A 24,464-nucleotide genomic window follows, 5' to 3' on the forward strand; every position below is an offset into this window, starting at 1 on the left:
AGGGACATTTGACCACTGAGCCACATTCCCAGCCCTATTTTATATTCTACTCAGAGACAAGGTCTCACTGAGTTTCTTAGCACCTCGCTTTTGCCAAGGCTGGCTTTGAATTTGAGATCCTCCTGCTGCTGGGATTACAAGCATGCACCACCGCGCCCAGCACAGCCATCTCTTTTGATACTCATATTGCATGTACATTAATTCAATTCTGTAACTGCAATAGCAATTAAATGGCCTTATATATATTTGAGAATAACACAACTGACCCTGGGCAGGCATACAACTAGCCTGGCAGCCATAGAAGCAGGCAAGGGCTGAAGGGAACCCACCAGCCTCCTGCCTATGGCCCAACATGGGCATAGCTGACACATTGTCCAGAGAAAAAGAAAGCATCAGTTATCCTGGAAATCGTTTATATAGAAGTTGATTAAGAGAGTTCTGTGAATGTATTTAATGCCACTGACTTGTGCCCTTAAAACTGGGTAAGACAGTAAATTTTATGGTACATAAATACCATAATTTTGAAGAAACAAATGGAGAATGAATAAATGGGAAGATTTGCCATATGAAAAAAAGACTTTCTATGAAACTATTAATTAATTAATTTCATACTATACAACTTTACTCTCTAAAAAGTATGAGGCAGTGCTGGACTTGATGGCCCACACCTGTAATCCCAGAGACTCAGGAGGCTGAGGAAGGAGAATCACAAGTTTGAGGCTACCCTCAGCAACTTAGTGAGGCCCTAAGCAACTTAGGGAGATCCTGTCTCAAAATATAAAAAGGGCTGGGGATGTGGCTCAGTGGTAAAGCACCCCTAAGATCAATCCCCAGTACCTCATCCCACCAAATTGAGGCAATTTATAAAAATATATGTAGTACAAAGAAATTAAAAAAAAAAAAAAAGAAGAGGTTTTTGAGGAAGTTTAGACTAAGGAAGAAAAAGGAGACTAATGAAATCCAGGTATTCGCAGACACTCAAAGAAGGACTGATGCCACCTCTTGCTACTGTGGCTGACTGGAAGAACCCTCTGCCATGGGTCTACAGAGAGGACCCCTTAGGACTTGCTTGGCAATTGAGAGAACTTGCTTGTCTTGAGAGAACACTGAGAGATCAGTGCAGGGATTTTTGTCACAGCATTCTCAGTATAGTTCCACAGTCTGGAACTGAAGCCAATTCAGAAATAGCCAGTCTTGGGTGGGGTTGGGGCTCAGGAGTAGAGCACTTGCCTACCATGCACAGTTCTTTGTTTACTTGGTAAACAGCAGGAACAGCAGGTCTTTCCAGGGCCAAAACAGTGTGAAGTGAAAATGGGACCCTGGTATGATCTGGTTTGGTCCAAGAACACATGTTAGGGGGTCTGTGGGTGAACTAAATCAACTTCAGGCCATCCTTAAATATTGTTCCCTAAAAAAGCTTTCCAGAAGTGCCTTCAGGTCACTCCCTACTGAATACCTGGGACCCAGACATTCTTTTTGGCTGGTTAAATATAAATTAAGTAATTAGCAGCCTGCTGAGCTGTAAAGGGAGTTGACCTTCTCTTCAGAAAGTCATAAAGCTTGCCAAGCACCCAGAAAGACAAGGAGACCAGCCCACCCGGGGTGCAGGACCTGTCTTCAGAGAGGTCCAAGATTTTCCTCAAGAACAGTTTTGGCCAAACCCTCAGACAAATGGATGCTCCAGGCTCTGGAGGCTGATGTCATGGAACTGAGCTATGATATGTTAACCCTGAAGTGTTAAAGCCAGTGTTTCTTAGATAAAGAAAGTTGCTTTCTTGCTCTTCTGTTAGAGGTAGCATTCCATTCAGTGGCTCCTATTCATGCAATATTTATTGACTTCCTAATTCCAGGTGCCAGGTAGAACAATGAACAAAGCAGATCAAGTCCCTGTTTACAAGGAGCTAATGTTCTTGTGGAGTAAGATAGGCAAAAACAAATCAGCACATCAATAGTATGTGTGTCATATGTTGGGAAATGAAATGAAGAAAAAGAAAAATAAGGATATGGGCCATGATGAGTGATAAGGAAGAACTTTCTAGTAGGATGACATGTGCCCAGAATCTAGAATGAAGTGAGGAGAAGAAGGTTCCAGGCAGACCACAGGCAGGATTGGATGTGGAACACAATGAGGCTGGCTTAGCCTGAACTGTACTCAGAGAAGATGAAAGTCATTGGAGGATTTTGAGCCAGGGAGAATGTTACCTGCCTATTATCAGGTCCACTGATGACTCTCATAGATAGTAACGATATTTGGAAACTGACCATTTGTCTTTCTTCCTCTAATCTGCAGGGAAGTTGGGGTTTTTGTTTTGGTTTGGTTTTGGTACTAGAGATTGAACCCAGGGCCACTTAACCAGTGAGCTACAACCCTAGCCCTTTTTATTTTTTTATTTTGAGACAGGATCTCCCTAAGTTGCTTAGGGCATTGCTAAATTGCTGAGGCTGTCCTCTTACTTGCGATCCCTCTGCCTCAGACTTCCAAGTCACTGGGATTACAGGCATGTGCCACCATGCCCCACAAGAAGTTGTTTAGAATGTTACTGCTGACTCTAGGGTATACCATCCTCCTTTTTTACTCTCAGGACACAGGTCCTTCCTATTCAAGAAGGATGGCTTTCTCTATTTCCCCACCATTATCCCCTTTGCCCTTCTGAGGTATCTCCACTACTTCTTCCTTCTGCTTCCCAAAATTCTTAGACTTTAGTCCACGGCCAGCACAGACAATATATATGAAGGTTCGGCTATGTGGGAAATCCTAAGGGAGTTTAAATTAAAGACACAGACTCCATTTACCTTTAAACCAGCTCCAGGACGGCTTCTCAAACCCCCAGCCTCTAGCTACCCATTAAAGTAGCGAGGTTTACTGAAGAGGCCAGTGAGAGAGAGAGAACACGCCAGGGAGAGGACTTTTATTGGGGAACAAAAAATTCTAGGGAAAATTCCATCCAATGAAGATTAAGGGGATCATTGTTCCAAGGTCAGGTGAGACGTTTGGATCTTCAGGGGCTGTGGTTAAGCACGCCTCCACACGGACAAGCCCTCAGACCCAAGAAGGGTGGGGAAAGCTGTTAACACATAGAAAAGGAAAAGTGTCTGAGCCCCTCACACCCAGCCAGGGAGGTAACTCAATTACGTGCAAGGCTGGCCTCCCACATTAGACAAATTTATTTTTTTAGAGCATTAAGTTATGTTGGGTTCATTTTGACAAAAATCACACATGCATAGAATTTGATTTACTCCATATTAGTTCCTTGTCCCTCCCTCATTCTCTCTCCTTGTCCCTCCCTCATTCTCCTTCCGCTACTTATCTTCCTTTTGCTTATTTTTTTATTATTCCACACCTTTCAAAGGAATATTCACTGTATGTTTGTGGTGGGGGAGGGAGGGGTTTCTAGGGATTGAACCCAGGGCCTTGTGCATGTGGGGCAGGCACTCTACCAACTGAGCTATAGCCCAGTCCTGAGTATTTACTCTTTTTTTTCTTTAATATTCATTTTTTAGTTGTAGTTGGACACAATACCTTTATTTTTATTTATTTATTTTTCTGTGGTGCTGAGAATAGAACTCAGGCTAGGCTAGCACTGTACCGCTGAGCCACAACCCCAGTATTTACACACACACACACACACACACACACACACACACACACCGTATTTACAACCAGTATTTACACACCTCCTCCCCCCAGTATCTGCTCTTCAACCAATCATGGCCTGGCTTCCACCTCCACTGTTCTAATGGAACTGTCCTTGAGGATGTCATTTACCTCCTCTAGAACTTAACTGAGTGAGAGACATCCCACTGAATTTCTCAATGTCATTCTCTAGCTTGCCCTAGGTTCACTCATATCATACTATATGAAAAACCTCAAAAAAGTGCCTAAAATAGCAATCATATTACCCATACCCCACCTTTACACCTGGTCTACTTGTATGCCTCCAGGGTTCCTATCTTAGTGAGTGGTTCCACCAGTCCCCATGCCAAAAACCCAGGGACCATTCTTGACCTTCTATAGATGTCTTTAGAATCCATCCCCGCTTCTGCATCCCCATGCTGTTGTAATGTCTCATGTCACAGCTTTTCTCTGCCTCCAGGCTGTGCTTGCCCCCAAGGTCTGTTAGCCACATTGCCCTAAAAAAGGCTAGATCCATCTCCCCTCTGCTTTCAGCCTTCCCCTGGCTTCTTGTCTTGCTTTCAGTTCCAGCCTCAGGTGCTCAAGGCCTCCTCCTCCAATATCACCTCTCATCACTATCTACCCCTTCTAAACTTGACCCTTTGTGGTGGCCTAGTCCTCACAGTTTCTAGGGCATACTGCTGGCTTCATGCCTCCCTGCTTTTGCCCATGCTGCGAACTCTTCTTGGAGTGATTTTTCTGCCTAGATCACCTGGATTAGCCTGCAAACTCAGTTCAGAGTCTTCCAGGAAGCCTCCTCCACCAGGTGCTACCAGCCTGTCATTTTACTGCTGAGTTGTATTACACTGCACCACGTTCTTTATGGCTATCTCCCTTTGTCTGAGTCTCTTACAGGCTCTAATGCCAGTGGTTGTATCTGGTTGGTGCTCTACTGTGTGTCACTGTGTTGAGTGAAGTATCCTCAGTCCCAGGTTCCTGGCTGATGGTGCTTTCTGGGTGTGGCCAGAGCTTCTTCAATTACATCATTCTTTTCCTAGATCAGACCTGGGCCACTGCAGGAGCATTCTCTCCCTGACTCTTTCTGCTCACTTATGCCATCTTCCACTCTATAACCATAGTAGAATTTCTCAGTGTCATTCTCTAGCTTGCCCTAGGTTCCCTCATTGCTGTACAGTTCCTGACCCAGACCATAACAGTACATAGTCTTCCTTCCTGTTTTCCTACCCACCTTTCTCTTCTACTCCATCTCCTGCTACCCTCCCTTCCCTGTACTCTGCCCTGACATCTGACACCTCAACCATGCCAAGCTCCTTGTAGTTCCTTGAACATACTATGTCATGTCCTTGGCAAAGCCTTCACCTCCATAACCCATCCTGACACTGACAACACATGCTTTTGTGCTCCCAGTGTCATTTGTAACTCCTGGTTGTACCGGCCCCCTTCAGACCTGGCACAGCATGCTTCCTACCATGTTACAATTGCTTGTTTGACCATTCTGTTTCTCCTGCCAGTGTGTGAACACCAAGAATAGTGTCCTCTCAGAACAGGGCTGGAGGCCCTGCCTTTTAGAGGGTCCCACCCCCATGGAATGGAGTTCAAGGGGTCACAGAGATCCACAGAGCACTCACCCTAATCCGAATGGTTGGGGGATGCAGGGTGTGGCCAGAGCTTGGCTGTGGAGGCTGCCCCCCCACCCCAGCCACCTGTGTGCCCTGAGGCATAGAACAGGGCTGTGACAGGAAGAGAGGGGTGTGGTCTGAGGATGGGACTGCCTCTCCCTCTGTGTTCTAGTGCAGAGAACTAAGAAGTTGGAGAAGTCTATATTTGAATCTGGCTATTATGAAGGTATTATTTGTCAAGGTACAAAGAGAACAAAGTTCATTTAAGGGTTTGTTCATTTGATTTATAACTTCTACAAATTGGAACAGATGGTGTGCTGGCCTCCATTTATAATCTTGCCCCAGGCCTGCAAACGTTAGGGGCAGGCCTGACTGTGAATACAGCACCTTGCTTGTTCATAATTGTACCTTTAGCACTGAGCCCAGTGCCTGACACACAGTCACCAGCCAACAGATGTCGATCGATGATGGATGGCAACAAGTTTTTCTCACTCCTTTTTTTTTGTATTGGGGATTGACTCCAGGGGTGCTCTACCACTCAGCTACATCCCTAGCCATTTTATTTTAAGACAGGGTCTTGCTAAATTTTTGGTGCTGGCCTCAAACTTGTAGTCCTCCTGCCTCAGCCTCCTGAATTGCTGGGATTTACAGGTGTGCCTGGCTGATTTTTCTCATTTTAAAGTTTTGAAAACTATAATTGAAACAGTATATCTTGTTTTTCCACCTACCTGCCTCTTCCACTCCATCTCCTGCTACCCTCCCTTCCCTGTACTCTGCCCTGACATTTGACACCTCAGCCATGCTAAACTCCTTACAGTTGCAGTTCCATGAACACATTATGTCATGTCCTTGGCAAAGCCTTCATCTCCATAACCCATCCTGACACTGACAACACATGCTTTCATGCTCCCAGTGTCACTTGTTGCTCATAAATTTCTTTTTTTTTTTTTTGGCGGGGGTAATGGGAAGAGGTAGGAAAGACAATTTATAAATGATTTATAAATCTAATAAAAATAACTATAAATATAAAGTAGTGCCTCACATTTTATATAGTAGCTTAAAATTTTCAAAATTCTTTTGCATCCATAATGTAGTCAGGTCTTTAAAATATTCCTGTACAGTAGGCATAGATGACATCATTACTCCTGTTTAATAGGTAAGGAAATTGTATTTCAGAGAGATTAATCCCGCATTCCCAGTTCTCAAAACAAGGGAGAGGCAAAGCCTACTCTAGGACTTTGATCTTTGATAGCCACTGTTCTTATTTGACAACAGCCAAATGCATTGCAGAAATTAATGCTTATCTTTCTTTTCTTTTCTTTTTTTATAGTGCTTTTCCACATAATGGCCAAAACATAGGCCTCTCACCCTTTCTGGGGACCCTGAACACTGGAGGGTCATTGCCAGATCTAACCAACCTCCATTACTCGGTGCCCCTGCCTGCCTCCCTGGATACCAGTGACAACCTCTTTGGTAGTATGAGTGTGGGGAATAGTGTGGGCAACCTCCCAGCTGCTGTGACTCACCTGGGGATAAGAAGCTCCTCTGGTAAGTATTCCCTGCTTAGGAAGGACCTTGGTTGTTCTCCCTGGTGCTTAATCCCTTGTGTCTCCAGCTATGTAGTATCTGTTCCATGCATCTTTGAATGTGAGTGGTGGTAGTGTGCCTCCCTGCTGACAATTTGCTTTGGAAGTTCTATTTCTGCTCTATTTGATAAGCTCTGGGGTAGCTCTGCTGAACCTCATTCTTCATTGTTGTCACAAACCCATGTATTAAGTGGTCTTGAGGAAGAAGATTTGGGAATCAAGAAATAAGCATCCACTCTACGTTGGCTGGAAAATGTTAGCATCTCTTATCAATGTATGGTGATGTTTTATCATTTAAGCTATCTCTATTGATTCTTCCAATTTCTATTGGATTTCAAAAGAGAGTATTTGAATTTTAGAAAATTTACAGTGGATATGATAGAATTATTTATACTTAGTATGTGTATATTAAATAGAAATCTACAGTTCAAAATTATTCATTTGCATTTTCAGAAGTGCTTAAAGATATGGCATTAGCTGTATTAAAATGCTGCCCAAAGGGCTGGGGTTGTGGCTCAGTGGTAGAGCACTCGCCTAGCATGCACAAGGCACTGGATTTGATCCTCAGCACCACATAAATGTAAAATAAAGATATTGTGTCCACCTAAAACTAAAAAATAAATATTTTTTAAAAATGCTGCCCATAATGTGGCTTGGGTATTACTGCATGGGTTGTTGCCCACAGCTCAGTGTCAAAACCTGTCTACATTTTCTAGAACCTGCAGATACTTTTGTCAGTGTCTAGGGAAGATTTGAACCCCTCCTACTCTCAGCAGTACAGTGCAGCCCCTGGTCATAATGGTCCTCTTACGTTGTGTAGCGTTCCATTTGAAAGGAACCCTTCACAATGGTGTTTGGATGGAGGAAATGTTTGCTGGTTTCAGCTCTGAATAAAATGAGACTTAATCAAGCAAATCAGAACTTGCCACTTAAATGAGAGTGGTCCTCTTCAGGGCAGTAACCTGGAAGCTTCTCTAGTGGCGGCAGCAATGCTCTGTACAACATAATTTCAGGTTTGCAGAATTGATTTCAGAGACCACCTTTACTTTTGTTTGGTGTTTTTTGTTATCATTTTATTATCTTTAATAATAAGTTAGTCTTGGGCTGGGGATATGGCTCAAGTGGTAACGCGCTCACCTGGCATGCTCAGGGCACTGGGTTCAATCCTCAGCACCACATAAAATGAAATAAAGATATTGTGTCCATTGAAAACTAAAAAATAAATATTAATATTAATAATAATAATAATGTTAGTCTTGAAAAAAAGTAATAAGTGAGTCTTGAGCCAAGTGTGGTGGCACATGCCTGTAATCCCAGCGACTCTGAAGACTGAGGCAGGAAGATGGCAAGTTTGAGGCCAGCCTCAGAAACTTAGCCAGACCTTGTCTCAAAATAAAAAATAAAAAGAGCTGAGGATATCATATATAACAAATTAGAATTTTTTTAAAAAAAGCAAGGGAAAAAAGGGCTAAGGATGTAGCTCAGTGGTAGAGCACTCCTGGGTTTAATTTCCAGTACTGGGAAAACAAGTCTTTCATATACTGATTCTGGGTTTTAATTTTTAGAAATCAAGTCAGTCATGTATGGGTGAATCTAATGTAAAGTTAAGTGGCCAAGCCACATGGCACTATTTAATATCCAGGGTATGGGGCTGGGGTTGTGGCTCAGCGGTAGAGCACTTGCCTAGCACATGGGAGGCCCTGGGTTTGATCCTCAGTACCACATAAAAATAAATAAATAAAGATATTGTGTCCAACTAAAAAATAAATTAAAAAAAAAAAAAAAGATCCAGAGTGTTTCAGGGAATGTGTTCTGAGGGGCCCATGCTGCTTTTTTTTTTTTTTTTTAAGAGAGAGATAACTTTTTAATATTTTATTTTTTAGTTTTCGGCAGACACCACATCTTTGTTTGTATGTGGTGCTGAGGATTGAACCCAGGGCCACACGCATGCCACGCGAGCATGCTACCGCTTGAGCCACATCCCCAGCCCGAATTTTTTTTTTTTTTTTAGTTTTCAATGGACCTTTATTTTATTTATTGATACGTGGTGCTGAGAATCAAACCCAGTGCCTCACACATGCTAGGCAAGCACTCTGCCACTAAGCCACAACCCCAGCCCCCACGCTGCTTTTTTAAGAAAAGAGCCCCGCCTCTCGGCTCTGAGGTTACTTAATTTATTTCATAATACAAGCTCTCAAAATCTTTAGGATTTGTGGATTAAGAAATTATTTTGGGGTGAATTCTCAGTGAACAAGGATATCCAGGGTCATGGAAATAAAGCAACAACATCACCCATAATTGCCCTGGGTTTTGAGGAAGCTGGCGTTTTTTAGAATAAGTTTGGATGCTTTGCTTCAAGCTGAAAATCTCATGTTTAATCATAGGCTGTTATCCTCAGAAAAAGCATCATGTCATCCCAGCGACTTAGGAGGCCGAGGCGGGAGAATCACAAGTTCAAGGCCAGCTTCAGCAACTTAACAAGACCCTGTTTCAAAATAAAATGACTAGGAATGTAGCTCAGTGGTAAGGCACCCCTGGGTTCAGTCCCCACTACCAAAAAAAGAAAAAAGAAAAAGCATCATTTTTTTTTCCCAGAACACAACAGAACTAGTGTCAAATTTTTATAGTTTCTATATACTCCTTAAAATGCATGGTATACCACAGTGAATACACCACAGTGAATCTCACCATCATGTACATCCACAAGACTGGGATCCTAATTAGAATAAGATATTCCATGTTTGCGTAAACATATCAAAATAGATTCTACTGTCATATATGACTAAAAAGAACAAATAGGGTTGGGGTTGTAGCTCAGTTGTAGAGCACTTGCCTCCCATGCGTGAGGCATTGGGTTTGATCCTCAGCACCACATAAAAATAAATAAATAAAACAAAGATATTGTGTCCATCTACAACTAGAAAAAATTTTATAAAAAAAGAACAAATAAAAATTTTAAAAATATTTTAAATGCATAGTACACATTTTTAAAAGATGTTTGAGCTTTTTTCTAAATGACTATTTTTTTTAAAATATAAATTCAAATCTTTAGCTCTAATTATTACCTGAGCTAACCCAATCTGTGACCTTTTCATGCATTGTTGAGTGGTGGAATAATGACCTGGATTTTATCATAGACAAATTCCTATCTTTAAAAAATAATTTTGCCAGCTAAAATGCCTGAGTTTGTCATTTCTTCATTTCCAACTTTTATCAAACACTTCATTTTTTACCAATACAAAACAACACACAGTTCTGGTCACCTCAACTGCTGGCACAAGAATGATGGGCTGAAGCTTAAAACATAGATATTGCCAGTTGAGATATATGCAGCAACAGCGGCATTTTTCATTCATGGAGTGAAACTGCTCCAGACTAGAGCCCTGCCAGGTGCTAAGGATCCAGCAGGGCATAAGATAGGGTCCTGGTTTTATGGAGCTCATGACTAGCAGCCTGTGCTATGGAAACACTTTTCCCAAACTGCCTTGTTCATGCTAAGATTCGCCCTCCCTGAAAAAAGAAACACGGGACCAGCAAAACTTTCCTTTCCCTGAATTGGAATAGACTATGACGAACAATTTCCCAGGAGCCTGAAAAACAAAAGAGAGAGAGACCCTAGAAAGGGAGATATGGGAGAGTGTCCCTTCCTGACTCCTGAGAGCAATGGGAAGACTTCTTGAGAGCCACAGCTTTCAGTGAAAGGAAGTTCTCCAAAGGCAGCAGAAGATCCAGGGAGTGTGCCCAAGACAGAGCCATTTAAGGACTCTAAACAGCATTTGTTGTACAGCCCTAGTCTCCAGGCCCTAGATTGGAGCTGAGCACTCTGAACCTTCACCTCCGACCCCCTCTCCTTACCTAGTCTTGCTCTCCCAGCAGTTGTTTGCAAGATCTCATTCCTCTTTGGAAAAATTCTCTTCTTGCTCATGCTAGATAAGCACCCTCTTAACTATGGGTGCATTTTTTCCTTGTCATTGGTACATCTGAAACATTTCTGGTAATGTCATCACATTCAAAATCATCATCACATCTAAAGAGTGGGAAGAAAACTTTCATCTTTGGAAAACAAAAGATTTGGTCTGAAATTACAAGTAACTTGTGAATTTGTTGTCTTCCAGGTCTCCAGAGTTCTCGGAGTAACCCTTCCATCCAAGCCACGCTCAATAAGATCGCGCTTTCCTCTTCCCTAAATAGCCACCCACAGACATCAGTTGCCAATGCATCTGCTCTTCACCCTTCACTCCGATTATTTTCCCTTAGCAACCCATCTCTCCCCACCACAAATCTAAGTGGCCCTTCTCGGCGCAGGCAGCCTCCCGTCAGCCCTCTCACACTTTCTCCTGGCCCTGAAGCACATCAAGGTTTCAGCAGACAGCTCTCTTCAACCAGCCCACTGAACCCATATCCTGCCTCCCAGGTAAAAAAAAAAAAAAAAAAAAAAAAAAGACACAGACAAACTATAGCACAACAGGCTGAAGTATCTAGGAGCTGTTTGCTTTCTCTAGGCAATTTTGGATTAGGTCCAAGCATCCATGAGATCTCAAATGCACAGTTCATTCTTATATGTGAAAGGAGAGAGAACACAAGTGTGAATAATTCAGAAGGCATTAATGACTGTATAATAGCAGATTTACTGTGTTGATTACTCCTAAGCAAATATTGAACAATTTTCAGTTATTAACTCATGAATTTTGTGTTAGGGAAAGAGTAAGGTATAGAGAATACAGTCCAGATATGTCTGAGGCAGCTAAGGGAAACCAGGTTAGGATTTCAAATTTGGTATGGAAAATCAATTATTGACTGTATAAATACATTAAGCCACAGGGGAGAGCCAATGAAAACACTTAAAACCTTCCTGAAGCTTCAATATGGGATTAGACCTCTTCCCTAATTACAACTACAGATTTTGAGAAACAATACTTTTATTGTTCGTGAAATACTAGATGTAATGAGGACTACAGCTCTGTAAAAGGACTAAAAGAAGACTGTTTAGAAAGAGGCACATTTTGAAGTCACAGCCTGTTATAGAAATACAGGAGTTGAAATGTCACATTTTGACTTGTTGACTTTGTTTTCTTTCTAAACTCTTGGGGTGGTTCTCCTTACGGTAACCATCAATGAATATATTTTTAACTTACTGGTCACACCTTAGATACATTATAACATCATTAACTACTCACCACTTCACTGTAAATGAATAATGGTTTAGCAAGGAGGAGTTGATAGAATACACGGGAAGAAGTTAGAAGATCATATTAGTCACTCTTTACCAGTTACTGGCTATGGGACCTCGACTATATGAGTAATCCCATTTTAAGGAAGGAAAGAGGCTGTTTTGTAACTGTTTTTTGAAGATTCTGTGCTTGTTATTGGATTGCCTTTAGTCTTATTTTGCAAGATTATTTTCTAGGACATGAAGGTAATCTTCTTACTGTTTTCATTTGATTAATATTTAGATTTTTTAAAGTGATATTATTCATGCCCATGATTTAAAAGGCAAATAGTTTTGAAGAACTTGTTATGAAATAACAGCTGTCTTTTCTCCTTTCCCATTAACCATATTTTTCACTGCTTAGAGATGGCTGCTTAAAATTACTACTTTCAACCATATTAGCTAATCTCTTTGGTATGACCATGTTATTTCATCCTTATTTTGTTCTAAATTTTTGGTGTTAGGTATTATCTAATGACATCTTACTCTTAAAGATTAGGACTTAGTTCTCTTTCAACTGTCCTACAACCTCATCTTCCCCAACACACACACACACTACTTACCCTTCTCATTTATTATAACTATGGTTAAAATAATACTCAGTGTTTGGTGTTTCTAATGTAGTCAGAACCAAACCATATAGTATACTATGAAATAAAATGAACATTTCCTTTTCCTTTGGGAGTTAATAAATATCTGACTTATTATTGTTGTTAGTCTGGTTTTCTGTGTATGCATTACTAATTCAGCTCCAAATTCTTGCAGTTAAGTGACTCTCCTCTCAAAAAATTTAAAAGTAAATCCTCTATTAGCTTTATAAGAAAGAGTGCATGTGACTTTGCCTAACTTAAAATGTCTTTATTTTGCTGGGGCGCAGTGACGCACGCCTGTAATCCCAGCAGCTCAGGAGGCTGAGGCAAGAGGATCACAAGTTGAAAGCCAGCCTCAGAAACTCAGTGAGACCCTGTCTGTAAATAAAATACAAAATAGGGCTGGGGATATGGCTCAGTAGTCAAGTGCCCCAAATACAATCCCTGGTACAAAGAAAAAAATATCTTTATTCTGCTTGACATTTAATTAATTTGGTTGGATATAGAATTCTAAATTTGAAATAGTTTTCCCCTGGAATTTTGAAGTTGTTGATTCATTGCTGTTTAGTTTTTATTTAGAGTTGCTACTGAGAGTTGCTAATTCCACTCTGAGTCTTAATACTTCAAATTTCCTTTTTTTCCTCCCCTGCCAGGTCTTTTGTCCTCAGTGCTCTAAAACTTCAAAATATTGTAGCATGCATGAGACTAGGTGTTTGTCTGGTTACTTTAGTCTGGAACATTTATTTCTGGAAAATTTTCTTTAGTTATTTCTTCAATTATTTCTTCCCTTTAGTTTTCTGTTCTGTCTAGAACTCCTATTATATGACTATCATGCTTCATTTTCCTCTTTTACTCCTTATATTTTCTTCTCTCTCCTCCCCCCTTTTTCTTTTCTTTCCTTTTTTTCCCCCTTACATTCTTACATTTTTGTTTTGGTCTGCTTTCTGGAAGAATTTCTTAATACTCGTTTTTCGTTTCTGCTTTCATTTTTAAATTCACAAGAATTCTTTTTTGTTCTCTGAATGTTCCTTTTTTATATATAGCATCATAACCTGTTCTATGAATGCAACATCATCTTTCATGTCTTTGAGGTTTTTAGTGGTAGTTTTGTTTCAGTTTCTTTTATTTTTATTTTTTATGATGGGATTGTTTTCCAAATTGCATATAAGTAGAGAACTTAATATAATGAATCCTCCTATACTCGTCATCCAGCCTCAATCAACATTATTATCTTGTTTTATCAACATCTCTATTTTTTTAAAAAAAGTAGATATAGAGCCAGGCACAGAAGTCTACAATCCCAGAGACTCAGGAGGTTGAGGCAGGAGGACAACAAATTTGAGGCCAGCCTTGGCAATTTTGTAAGACAGTGTCTCAACATAAAAAGTAAAAAGGGCTGGGAATGTGGGGCTGAGTGTAACTCAGCGGTATTGCACTTGCCTAGCATGTGGAAAGCACTGGGTTTGATCCTCAGCACCACATACAAATAAATAAAGATATTGTGTGTCCATCTCCAACTAAAACCAAAATATTAAAAAAAAAAAGAAGGACTGGGGATGTTGCTCAGTGGTAGAGTGCCCCTGGGTTCAATCCCCAGAACTACCCCCAAAACTGTATATAGGCATACATCATAAATATTTCAATATATATGTCTTTAACAGATAAGGATTTTTTAATAACTTAAATATGATAGTGATGATTTTGTTTCTTCATGACCACTTCTCCTGAATAGGTCTCTCTAGGTTTCTCTCCCTCTGTATCTACCTTGGTCTCTGTCATTCCAGTTGCTTTTCTCATGGCCTTATAGTTCTTGGGCTCTGCTCATGGTTAAGGACATAGCACAGAAAAGCTGACTGGCAGCTATGTGTAGATGGGTAAGCTTGATTGTGGCTTATCATAAAGTTTTGGGTTTTCTCTTGACTGGTGACATGTGGGCATGTCTAGATTCTAGCATCCTGAGGACCGATCTGGGAAAGAAAGGCATAGGTCTCAATATCTGATGGTGAGATGTTTCTCAAGCCCTGTGTTTTTAGTAGAAAGCCTCACCTTCTAGGGTCCCCTACCCTCACTCTCTCCAGAGGCCAGCCCTCCAATCTCCTAGCAAGTGGAAGGAAGGCCATGGTGGGGGGCCATGAGGTGAGAGTTCTGCCCCTTATAGAAATTTTGACCAGACCCACCTGGTAGAGCCTCACCTCCTGCTTCCTGCTGTCCCCAGCTCCAGAGCTGTTCAAGAATTTGGTGATTAAATTAAATCACTCTCACTTTTTCCCCACTGCCAACTCAGCATTTGACTTTGTCACTCAGCTGTTTTCCAGATTTTCTTGCCATTTTCTTCTCTCCTGATATCCCTGTCCTATGTTATTTATCATTTTAGTGTTGTTTACTATTGTTTTGTTGATGTTTAATGTTTATTGTTTAGTTTTGACTTAGTAGGGGTTTGGAAGACAGCTTAGCTAAGTGCCTTTTTCAACCTTCTATCTTCAACTAGAAGGTAGCATTAAATACAAAACACAATTTTCATAGAGAAAGCAAAGAGAAAATTGGTTAAATTTGCTGTATTCTTTCTTGTTTATCTTTTAAGACAATAGAAATGTCATTGAATGGGTAATGCTTTGTGGAAAAGCGAGATTTGAGTTACACTTGGAAGACTGGGAATTTACTCCATGGTACAGTGCTTGCTTGTGTGAGGCCCACACATATACCCTAGCGCCTTAAAAAAAAAGTTGATGTTATACTTGAGGGATCAGGAACAGGCTTTTCACAGCAGGGCATAGAATGCTATGTGAGGACAATCTCAGACTTTTCTCTCATCTTGACATTTCCTAATCCCAAAGGACTTACTGCTAGAACTCAGAAGCTAATTCAAGCCATTGTTGGTCTGTGTGTTTTCTAGATGGTGTCCTCAGAGCGAAGCCCACTTTCCTTCTTGCCCACAGAAGCTCAAGCTCAAGTATCCCCACCACCCCCTTACCCCACACCCCAGGAGCTCACCCAGCCTCTCCTACAGCAGCCCCACACTCAAGAGCCCCCTGCCCAGCAGCCCCAGGCAGCCTCATCCCTGCCACAATCAGACTTCCAGCTTCTCACGTCCCAGGTAAGTCCTCGCCAGAAATATTGGTGAGGAGGGAATGAGTATTTTGCTCTGAGTTCCAAGCTAAATGGTCACCTCCTTATTCCCTAAAGGGCTCGTCTTTGACCAACTTCTTCCCAGATGTGGGCTTTGACCAGCAGTCTGTGAGGCCAGGCTCAGCCTTTCCTCAACAGGTAGGTGATCACCCCCTGCATCTCCCTTCCTTGGTACATAAATGGCATGATTTAGGCTATCTGATGTGTAGACCCCACAACCAAATAAATGTGGTACTTGCTTTCCCTGGTTTCAGATGTGTTCTGTGGCTACAAGACCCTGGAACATTCCCTCACCGTAGAATGCTGATGCTGACTACTTGTTCAGTGTCAGGACTCAGCAGAGGAACAAGTGCCAGAGACTTGGGGATGGGGATGTATCTCAGTGGTAGGGTCCTTTTCTAGCATTTGCGGGGCCCTGGATTCTATCTCTAGCTCCACAGGAAAAGAAAAAAAAAAAAAAAACAAGTTCAAGTTCCAGAGACTTTTGATTACACTGTAGTCACAGCAGGGTTATTGAATCAGTAATACTGGAAAAGACCATAGCTACTGATTGATCTCATGTTGAGGAAATTGAGGCACAAGGAGAGGCAGCACCTGGCTCCAATAACAGACTTAGAAAGTGGCACAGCAATGTGCCTACAGGCCTGGTTGGAACACCCAGCACTATAAGTGACCACATTAGGCAAGCCCAGTCCAGGGATGGAGTAGGGGATAGTTCCTCTGTAAGATGTTTTTATTCAGCCACTTTTTAAAAAAATTTTTTTTAAAGTTTTTTTTGTAGTTGTAAGTGGATACAATATCTTTATTTTATTTATTTTTATGTGGTACTGAGGATTGAACCCAGGGCCTCACACGTGCACTCTACCACTGAGCCACAACCCTGGTGCCTCAGCCATTTTTTTGTCTCTCCCTCTCAGTGAACATTTTTTTTTTTAGGTGTAGATGGATACAACACAATGCCTTTATTTTTATGTGGTGCTGAGGATCGAACCCAGGTCCCGCCCATGCTAGGCGAGCGCTGTACCGCTGAGCCACAATCCCAGCCCCTCTCAGTGATCATTTTTTTTTTTTTTTTTTTTTATTGTGGGTTGTTCAAAACATTACAAATTTCTTGACATATCATATTCCACACTTTGATTCAAGTGGGTTATGAACTCCCACCTTCACCCCATACACAGATTGCAGAATCACATCAGTTACACATCCATTGATTTACAAATTGCCATACTAGTGTCTGTTGTGCTCCACTGCCTTTCCCATCCTCCACCCTCCCCCCTCCCCACCTCTCCCCTCCCCTCCCCTCCTCTCTCTCTACCTCCTCCACTGTATAACCCTGAGGGTCTCCTTCCATTACCATGCAATTTCCCTTCTCTCTCCCTTTCCCTCCCACCTCTCATCCCTGTTAAATGTTAATCTTCTTCTCCTGTTCTTCGTCCCTACACTGTTCTTAGTTACTCTCCTTATATCAAAGAAGACATTTGGCATTTGTTTTTTAGGGATTGGCTAGCTTCACTTAGCATAATCTGCTCTAATGCCATCCATTTCCCTGTAAATTCTATGATTTTGTCATTTTTTAATGCAGAGTAATACTCCATTGTGTATAAATGCCACATTTTTTTTATCCATTCGTCTATTGAAGGGCATCTAGGTTGGTTCCACAGTCTTGCTATTGTGAACTGTGCTGCTATGAACATCGATGTAGCAGTGTCCCTGTAGCATGCTCTTTTTAGGTCTTTAGGGAATAGACCAAGAAGGGGAATAGCTGGGTCAAATGGTGGCTCCATTCCCAGCTTTCCAAGAAATCTCCATACTGCTTTCCAAATTGGCTGCACCAATCTGCAGTCCCACCAGCAATGTACAAGTGTACCCTTTTCCCCACATCCTCGCCAGCACTTGTTGTTGTTTGACTTCCTAATGGCTGCCAATCTTACTGGAGTGAGATGGTATCTTAGGGTGGTTTTGATTTGCATTTCTCTGACAGCTAGAGATGTTGAGCATTTTTTCATGTACTTGTTGATTGACTGTATGTCCTCCTCTGAGAAGTGTCTGTTCAGGTCCTTGGCCCATTTGTTGATTGGGTTGTTTGTTTTCTTATTGTCTAATTTTTTGAGTTCTTTGTATACTCTAGATATTAGGGCTCTATCTGAAGTGTGAGGAGTAAAGATTTGTTCCCAGGGTGTAGGCTCCCTATTTACCTCTCTTATTGTTTCTTTTGCTGAGAAAAAACTTTTTAGTTTGAGTAAGTCCCATTTGTTGATTCTAGTTATTAACTTTTGTGCTATGGGTGTCCTATTGAGGAATTTGGAGCCCGACCCCACCGACTGTAGATCGTAGCCAACTTTTTCTTCTATCAGACGGCGCGTCTCTGATTTGATATCAAGCTCCTTGATCCATTTTGAATTCACTTTTGTGCATGGCGAGAGAAAGGGATTCAGTTTCATTTTGTTGCATATGGATTTCCAGTTTTCCCAGCACCATTTGTTGAAGATGCTATCCTTCCTCCATTGCATGCTTTTAGCCCCTTTATCAAATATAAGATAGTTGTAGTTTTGTGGATTGGTTTCTGTGTCCTCTATTCTGTACCATTGGTCCACCCGCCTGTTTTGGTACCAGTACCATGCTGTTTTTGTTACTATTGCTCTGTAGTATAGTTTGAAGTCTGGTATCGCTATACCGCCTGATTCACACTTCCTGCTTAGCATTGTTTTTGCTATTCTGGGTCTTTTATTTTTCCATATGAATTTCATGATTGCTTTCTCTATTTCTACAAGAAATGCCGTTGGGATTTTGATTGGCATTGCATTAAACCTATAGAGAACTTTTGGTAATATCGCCATTTTGATGATGTTAGTTCTGCCTAAGTGATCATTTTTAGTATTCGGAGATTTTTTAATGTTCGGGAAGTATAGATCAGGCTAGGCTCCAGGAGGGATTAAGGAGTAAAGGAAGAGTTAAGCAGTTTCCAGAACTTAATAAAACAAAGATAGCTATTTCCCAGGTAGGCCATGGTGAAGTCTGGAAAGAACCAGTAGTCCCTGCCTTTCTGTTTTGGGGGTTTGTTGGTTTATTTTGATGGTTCTAGGGATTTACTCCAGGGCCAAGAAAGTGCTCTACCATTGCACTACACCCCAACTCTGTCTCCCTATTTTCTAAACAGTCCATTTCAGTGGAAAATCAACATTTTCCTGAAACGATGGAAACTCCTTTTGAGACATTTTAAGAAATGATTTGGAAAAATTAATTTTAGGAAAGGTACCTAAAGTAGATCCTAATTTTAACCAATCCTCACAGAGGTTTTATCATAGAGAGGCAATGGCCTGAGGTCCCTCCTTCTCTATGTAAAAGGGAAAGGCTTCCATTTTCTCATTTTTCCAGAACCCAGTGAGATAAGGAGAACATTACTTCCTTGATTACAGATGAAGCCTTTGAAGGGTTTCCACCAATGGCAGTTTGCAAAGGCCTTTGTTAGGATGAATAGAAGGGGTGTCTGAGACCCAGAGGTGCTGCAGAAACCATGACTATTGGTATCTCTTGGGATTATATAGTGGGCTGGGCAGTTGTGATTAGGAATAAGTCACCCACAGTGTGGGCCTCAGGAATCCATCCACCACTGCAGGGTCTGCCTACCTGACAAGAATAGTCTGCCTTTGGGCTTGGGTTATGGTTCAGTGGTAGAGCATTTGACTAGCACACGTGAGGCACTGGGTTTAAATAAATAAATAAATAGCGTCATTGTTAAAAAAGTAAATAAATAAATAGAGTTATTGTTTAAAAAAATAGTATGCCTACATTAATTAGCATGTCAGCAGAGCGCTCTGGGATCCTAGAAAGAAGGACTATGAGTCAGTTTGCATGTCTGGTGCTGTTCTGAGCACATAACACTGTTCCCTCTCTCTGAGAAGCAGAGACTCTTCCTCACAATGTGACCTTTGTTGCTTCCAGGTGCCCCTGGTGCAACAAAGTCATCGAGAACAACCGGAGTCATTTCATTTGAGACCTAACCTATATTCCAACTGCGGGAACTTCCCCAACACAATCCTGACAGGTGAGTGTGAGCCACCCCTCAGCTTCTACACTGATTGCTGGGTTTTTACAGATAGTTTAAGCCATTTAACATTAGATAAAGCAAAAAACAAAAATCCCCTGCTCAGCTTTACTTTTTGGAGATGCAGGTGTTCAGCCCCAGACCTTGTGAGATAGTAGGGAAAGGGCCTACTGGTCAAAACTTTTCAGAAATATGTAGTCTCAGCTGATTGACAACCCTTGTAAAGGAGAAAATCTGCAAAAATTGCCAGTTGTGGAACTGTTGAGAATGTCAATTCCAAGCCGGATGCATTGGTGCACATCTGTAATCCCAGCAACTTGGGAGGCTGAGGCAGAAGGATCACAAATTCAAAGCCAGCCTCAGTAACTTAGTGAGGCCCTAAGCAACTCAGCGAGACCCTATCTCTAAATAAAATACAAAAAAGGGGGCTGGGGAGTGCCCCTGAGTTCAATCCCTAGTACCAAAAAAAAAAAAAAAAGAAGAAGAAGAAGAATGTCAATTCCAAGCTGAGTATAGTGACATATACCTGTAATTCCAAGGCAGGGGATTGCAAGTTTGAGGCCAATTTAGACCTTGTTTCCAATAAAATATAAAGGACTAGGGATTAGTTCAGTAGTAGTGCAACTTGGATTCAATTCCTAGTACCAAAACAAAGAATGTTGATTCTAGGGCAAGAGGTGTGGTCCTATAAATGATGGGTACATGGGTGTTTAATGTCCTGGCTGGGAAGTTGGTAGGATAACATTTTGGGGATTATTGTCAGTTCTTCTCCTAGTAGCCTGGGGCTTTCACGCCTCCTAAACAGCACTCTTTTCCTCTCTCACTGCTCCTTGCAGAAGATTCAAGCACCAGCCTGTTCAAAGACCTGAGCAGTGCATTAGCAGGCATGCCTGAGGTCAGCCTGAATGTGGACACTCCATTTCCATTGGAAGAGGAGCTCCAAATTGAACCCCTGAGCCTGGACGGACTCAGCATGTTGAGTGACTCCAGCATGGGTCTGCTGGACCCCTCTGTGGAAGAGACATTTCGAGCTGACCGACTGTGAGCAGAAAGCACCAGAACAGGAGAATCCCTGAAATGGCCAAAACAAAGCAAAATAGAACAGAGCCAATGAACACCCTGGACTTCAGTTATCTCGACATGGAAGGAATCAACCCCATGGTTCCAGGCTTTCAGCTGAGGTTCAGTTTCAGACTCCATGGCTTTTTCTAGACACAGCTATGTCCTGCCTCCAAGGCCTGTGGCACAAGTTGTGCTGCTGCAGGCAGGCTGCTTTAGAGCTTCCAGTGAACTGGAAAGCTCATCCTGTGACCCCCTCCATCTTTTTATTGGCCGTTTAGTTGGTCAATACATAAAAGTAGAAAATATCATGTAATGGGAGGCCTCAGTAGTGTCATGTAGTGCTCAGAACCACTGATCTCAATCAACACTGAAGACAGGACATGGGACTGAAGACACCAGAGGCAGGCAGAGGCTGTGGGCCCATAGCATTGGCTCAGCATTGTGCAACGGTACCAAAGCACCACAATGCCCTCTTCGATCTGGCTGTTCAGGCCAGGCATCCTCCAGCTGGAGGACATTCCAGGGCTTAGGCAAGAGCCATGTTTCTCTCAGATGCCTTACTTATAATATGAAGAAGTTTAACCACAAGTCCAAGGCCAGGCTTGAGTTCAGCAAACCAACTGCTAGTTTTTATCCCAGTTTGTAATCTCTTTACTGCTGCTTCAATACACCTTTTCCTTATGGACAGGAGGAAAAGGAAGACTATTTTATTCAGTCACTGAAAAAAGATCCCTGGTAATGGATGAGCCTGAGTAGAACATGCTCCTTCCTGGAGACTTGGCAAGAAAGAGAGGGGACTGTAGGTATCTCAGACACAGGATGACCTCCAGACAAACTCCAGACAAGCACAGTTCTCCCTACACACCAGCTGGAAGGAGCAGATGGAGGTTCTTTCACTCACCCAGCAACTGAATTTCCCTGTCCTCCCCAGAGTGGCTTCTCTGTGGGTCTAGACCATAAGCTCCTAGAGGGCAGGGGCTGTGCCTTATTCCTTATTTAACCCATAGTACCCAAAAAGTGCCTGGCATGGAATAAGTGCCTCGTGACTGTGTATTGAATACACGCACGTGTGTTCGTGAGCATGAATGAATGAATGAATGAATGAACAGATCTGCCATGCTGTAAGGCAGTCTAATCTATAGCTATCCCCACTCCCTACCAAATCTTCTCAGAGCTTTAGCTGTTCTAATGCTTGTGCCTGTGCTTAAGTTAAGCATGCACTTTAATATGCTTTTAACACTAGGTGACCAAATCTACCACTAGACTTGGGATCATGCTCCATAGCAGATAGGTGGCAAGGCCCCCAAGTGCTGGTACCTAAGGGATCCTGACTAGGCCTCCACCTCAAAAGATCTTCCCTCTCAGATCCATGCTTTTCTGTAAATGGCTTCAAACATGCTTTTGAGGTAGAAGAAGTAATTTTATAGTAAATGAAGTTTTGGTTCATGGTTATTCATTAATACCTTATCATAAAATGGTTTGATCATATTTCCATCTGCCTCCTCTAACTTAGCCCCTGAACGGAAAACATGACGTTGCCCACAGAGCACTGAAAGGGAAGAGCTAAGCAATGAGAAGACAGCATGGGGAGGAAGAGAGCCCTGGAGGAGGGATAAGATGCTAGAACCTTTGCTTGGACTGCTCCCACCCGAAGAATTAAGACTACACAAGGAGGGTCTGAATCTGACACCTCTGTGCCTGTGGCAAGAAGAGTCTGGTAGAGGACCCTGGCTGGGTGGCTCTCCAGACCTCAATCCTTGGCCTTGTCTCTGATTTTTCAAACAACCCTGACGGTGCCTTCACTCCACCTACCTTTGGAACCCAAGAATTCCTGTTTTTACCATTTTCCCTGAATCTGCTGTTAAATTAGGAAACCAACCAAGTCTTCCTTGCCTGATTTCTGCTTCAGGAAGGGGCTCTTGGCCTCCCCTGGCAAGCCTTATTCCCAATTAAACTTTCAAATCCCTTTATGTAGATCTCAGAGGGGAGTAACTTTTTGTTAAAATAAAAGTGCCTTCCAGTTGTAAAGCTACCCAAAACCCCAGTGTGCTAATAGAAGCCAGCTCCTACGTCAGAGGCCCCCAAATCAGATCTTGCCTTTCAGACAGAGAATGGTACAGATGTCATAAGAGTATGTTATTTGAGGAGAGGGGGGTCCCAACGTAATCCGCTCTTTGCATAGTACCTTACTCATGGGAGTCATGGCATCAGAGTCCCAGTTCATGTTACACAGCAGCCCTGCCTTGCAACAGAGACCCCAAGACCCACAGGATGAGTTGCACTGCCCCTGGGACATTTTCTAGGTTACTGTAGAAGTGTAGACACCCAGGGGAAGTCAGTAATGAGGACAATGTGGTTTAGCACTGAATTAAATCTGCCCTTAGCTCCATCAGTCTGGTCTTTTCTTGTGAAAAGATTCTGGGCATTATAAAGCCCGCCTTACCTAGATGGTATTAGGGACACCGGGGACAGCGTTACCTGCCCCTCAGCATGTAAGCCTGCACTCACTGCTGCCTTTGTAACAAGCCAGCCTTGGTCCTTAGCATTGGAAATAGCTACAGACTTCAGAAAAAAAAAAAAAACTATTTTTGAATATTTAGTGTTGTCACAAGACATCAATCATACTACTCTCATTTACTAGCAGTTAAAAATCATAGTACTAAAAACCTATTTGTTTCCGTTTTTAATTTCTGTATGGTTGTGGTTTTTAGGACATACGGTGTTAGGAGAAAATTTTCTTGGTCAGATCAAGATCTTCATCAGTTCTGGGCTGGGGATATAGCTCAGTTGGTAGAGTGCTTGTCTTTCATGCACAAGGCCCTGGGTTCAATCCCCAGCACCACACACACAAAACAACAACAACAAAAATCAATTCTCCTTTGTCCTATTTCCTTTCTCCTAAGTCTACTGTATTTTACCTGAGCTGAAATGTTGTGTATCCAAGTCCATGCGTATATTTGAAGACATTTTCGGTTCTAACCCTTGGTGGCTCCTCTGATTTATGCACAGGTGGTTCCTAGTGTGTCTCCATTTCTTCATGGATGGGACCATCACAGCAGCTAATCAGACTTCCTGCCAGTGTCCTGGATCCCAGGGCCCATTGTTAAACGATATTTAAAGATTGGAATTTGTATAAAATAGCTTCCAAGTTTTATAATGCATCATTTTACATCTTTCGTAATTAAAAGCAGCACAATAAGGTTGTATCTGCATTTGGTGTTTTTCTCCTGCCTCAGATGCTGTGAATTGGTATGAAGCTTCTCACATGACACATTCTTACTCCTTTGAAACTGGGTGCCAAGGACAGAGGGCACCCTGGAGGTGGCTCAGACTTCTGCCTCCGTCCTTCTTCTGATGGAAGTCTTTCCCCTCTTTTCCAGCTGCTCTGTCCTGGACCTGGTTGGACACATCTTCCCCACACTTTCTGCCCATCCTGCCTGCCCTCCCCAGTCAGATAGCCTCATTTCCGTCAGAGTTTCTGCCTCAGCCATGCCTAGCACTGGTCGTAAAGGTGATTCCTAAAGCCTTACTCAGAAATCCCACCCTGGAGCTGGGGTTGTAGCTCAGTTGTAGAGTGCTTGCCTGTGTGTAGA

At 42.2% G+C, this 24,464-nt stretch overlaps 1 protein-coding gene across 2 annotated transcripts in view; it reads left to right on the top strand.

Annotated features, from left to right (window-relative positions):
• The window catches only part of Crtc3 (CREB regulated transcription coactivator 3), a 109,283-nt gene extending 85,206 nt beyond the window's left edge, over positions 1 to 24,077 (top strand). For both annotated transcript variants that reach the window (XM_027920047.2, XM_071608602.1), the window contains exons 10-15: positions 6,584 to 6,801; positions 10,955 to 11,253; positions 15,532 to 15,732; positions 15,822 to 15,902; positions 19,707 to 19,809; positions 20,646 to 24,077. In XM_027920047.2, the coding sequence (XP_027775848.1) occupies positions 6,584 to 6,801; positions 10,955 to 11,253; positions 15,532 to 15,732; positions 15,822 to 15,902; positions 19,707 to 19,809; positions 20,646 to 20,854 (1,111 nt within the window). In that variant the 3' untranslated portion in view covers positions 20,855 to 24,077. The remainder of the gene's footprint in view (positions 1 to 6,583; positions 6,802 to 10,954; positions 11,254 to 15,531; positions 15,733 to 15,821; positions 15,903 to 19,706; positions 19,810 to 20,645) is intronic.
• The last annotated feature ends 387 nt before the right edge of the window (positions 24,078 to 24,464 follow it).

The sequence above is a fragment of the Marmota flaviventris genome, chromosome 2, assembly GCF_047511675.1.
Source record: "Marmota flaviventris isolate mMarFla1 chromosome 2, mMarFla1.hap1, whole genome shotgun sequence".
NCBI classification, from domain to species: Eukaryota; Metazoa; Chordata; class Mammalia; order Rodentia; family Sciuridae; genus Marmota; species Marmota flaviventris.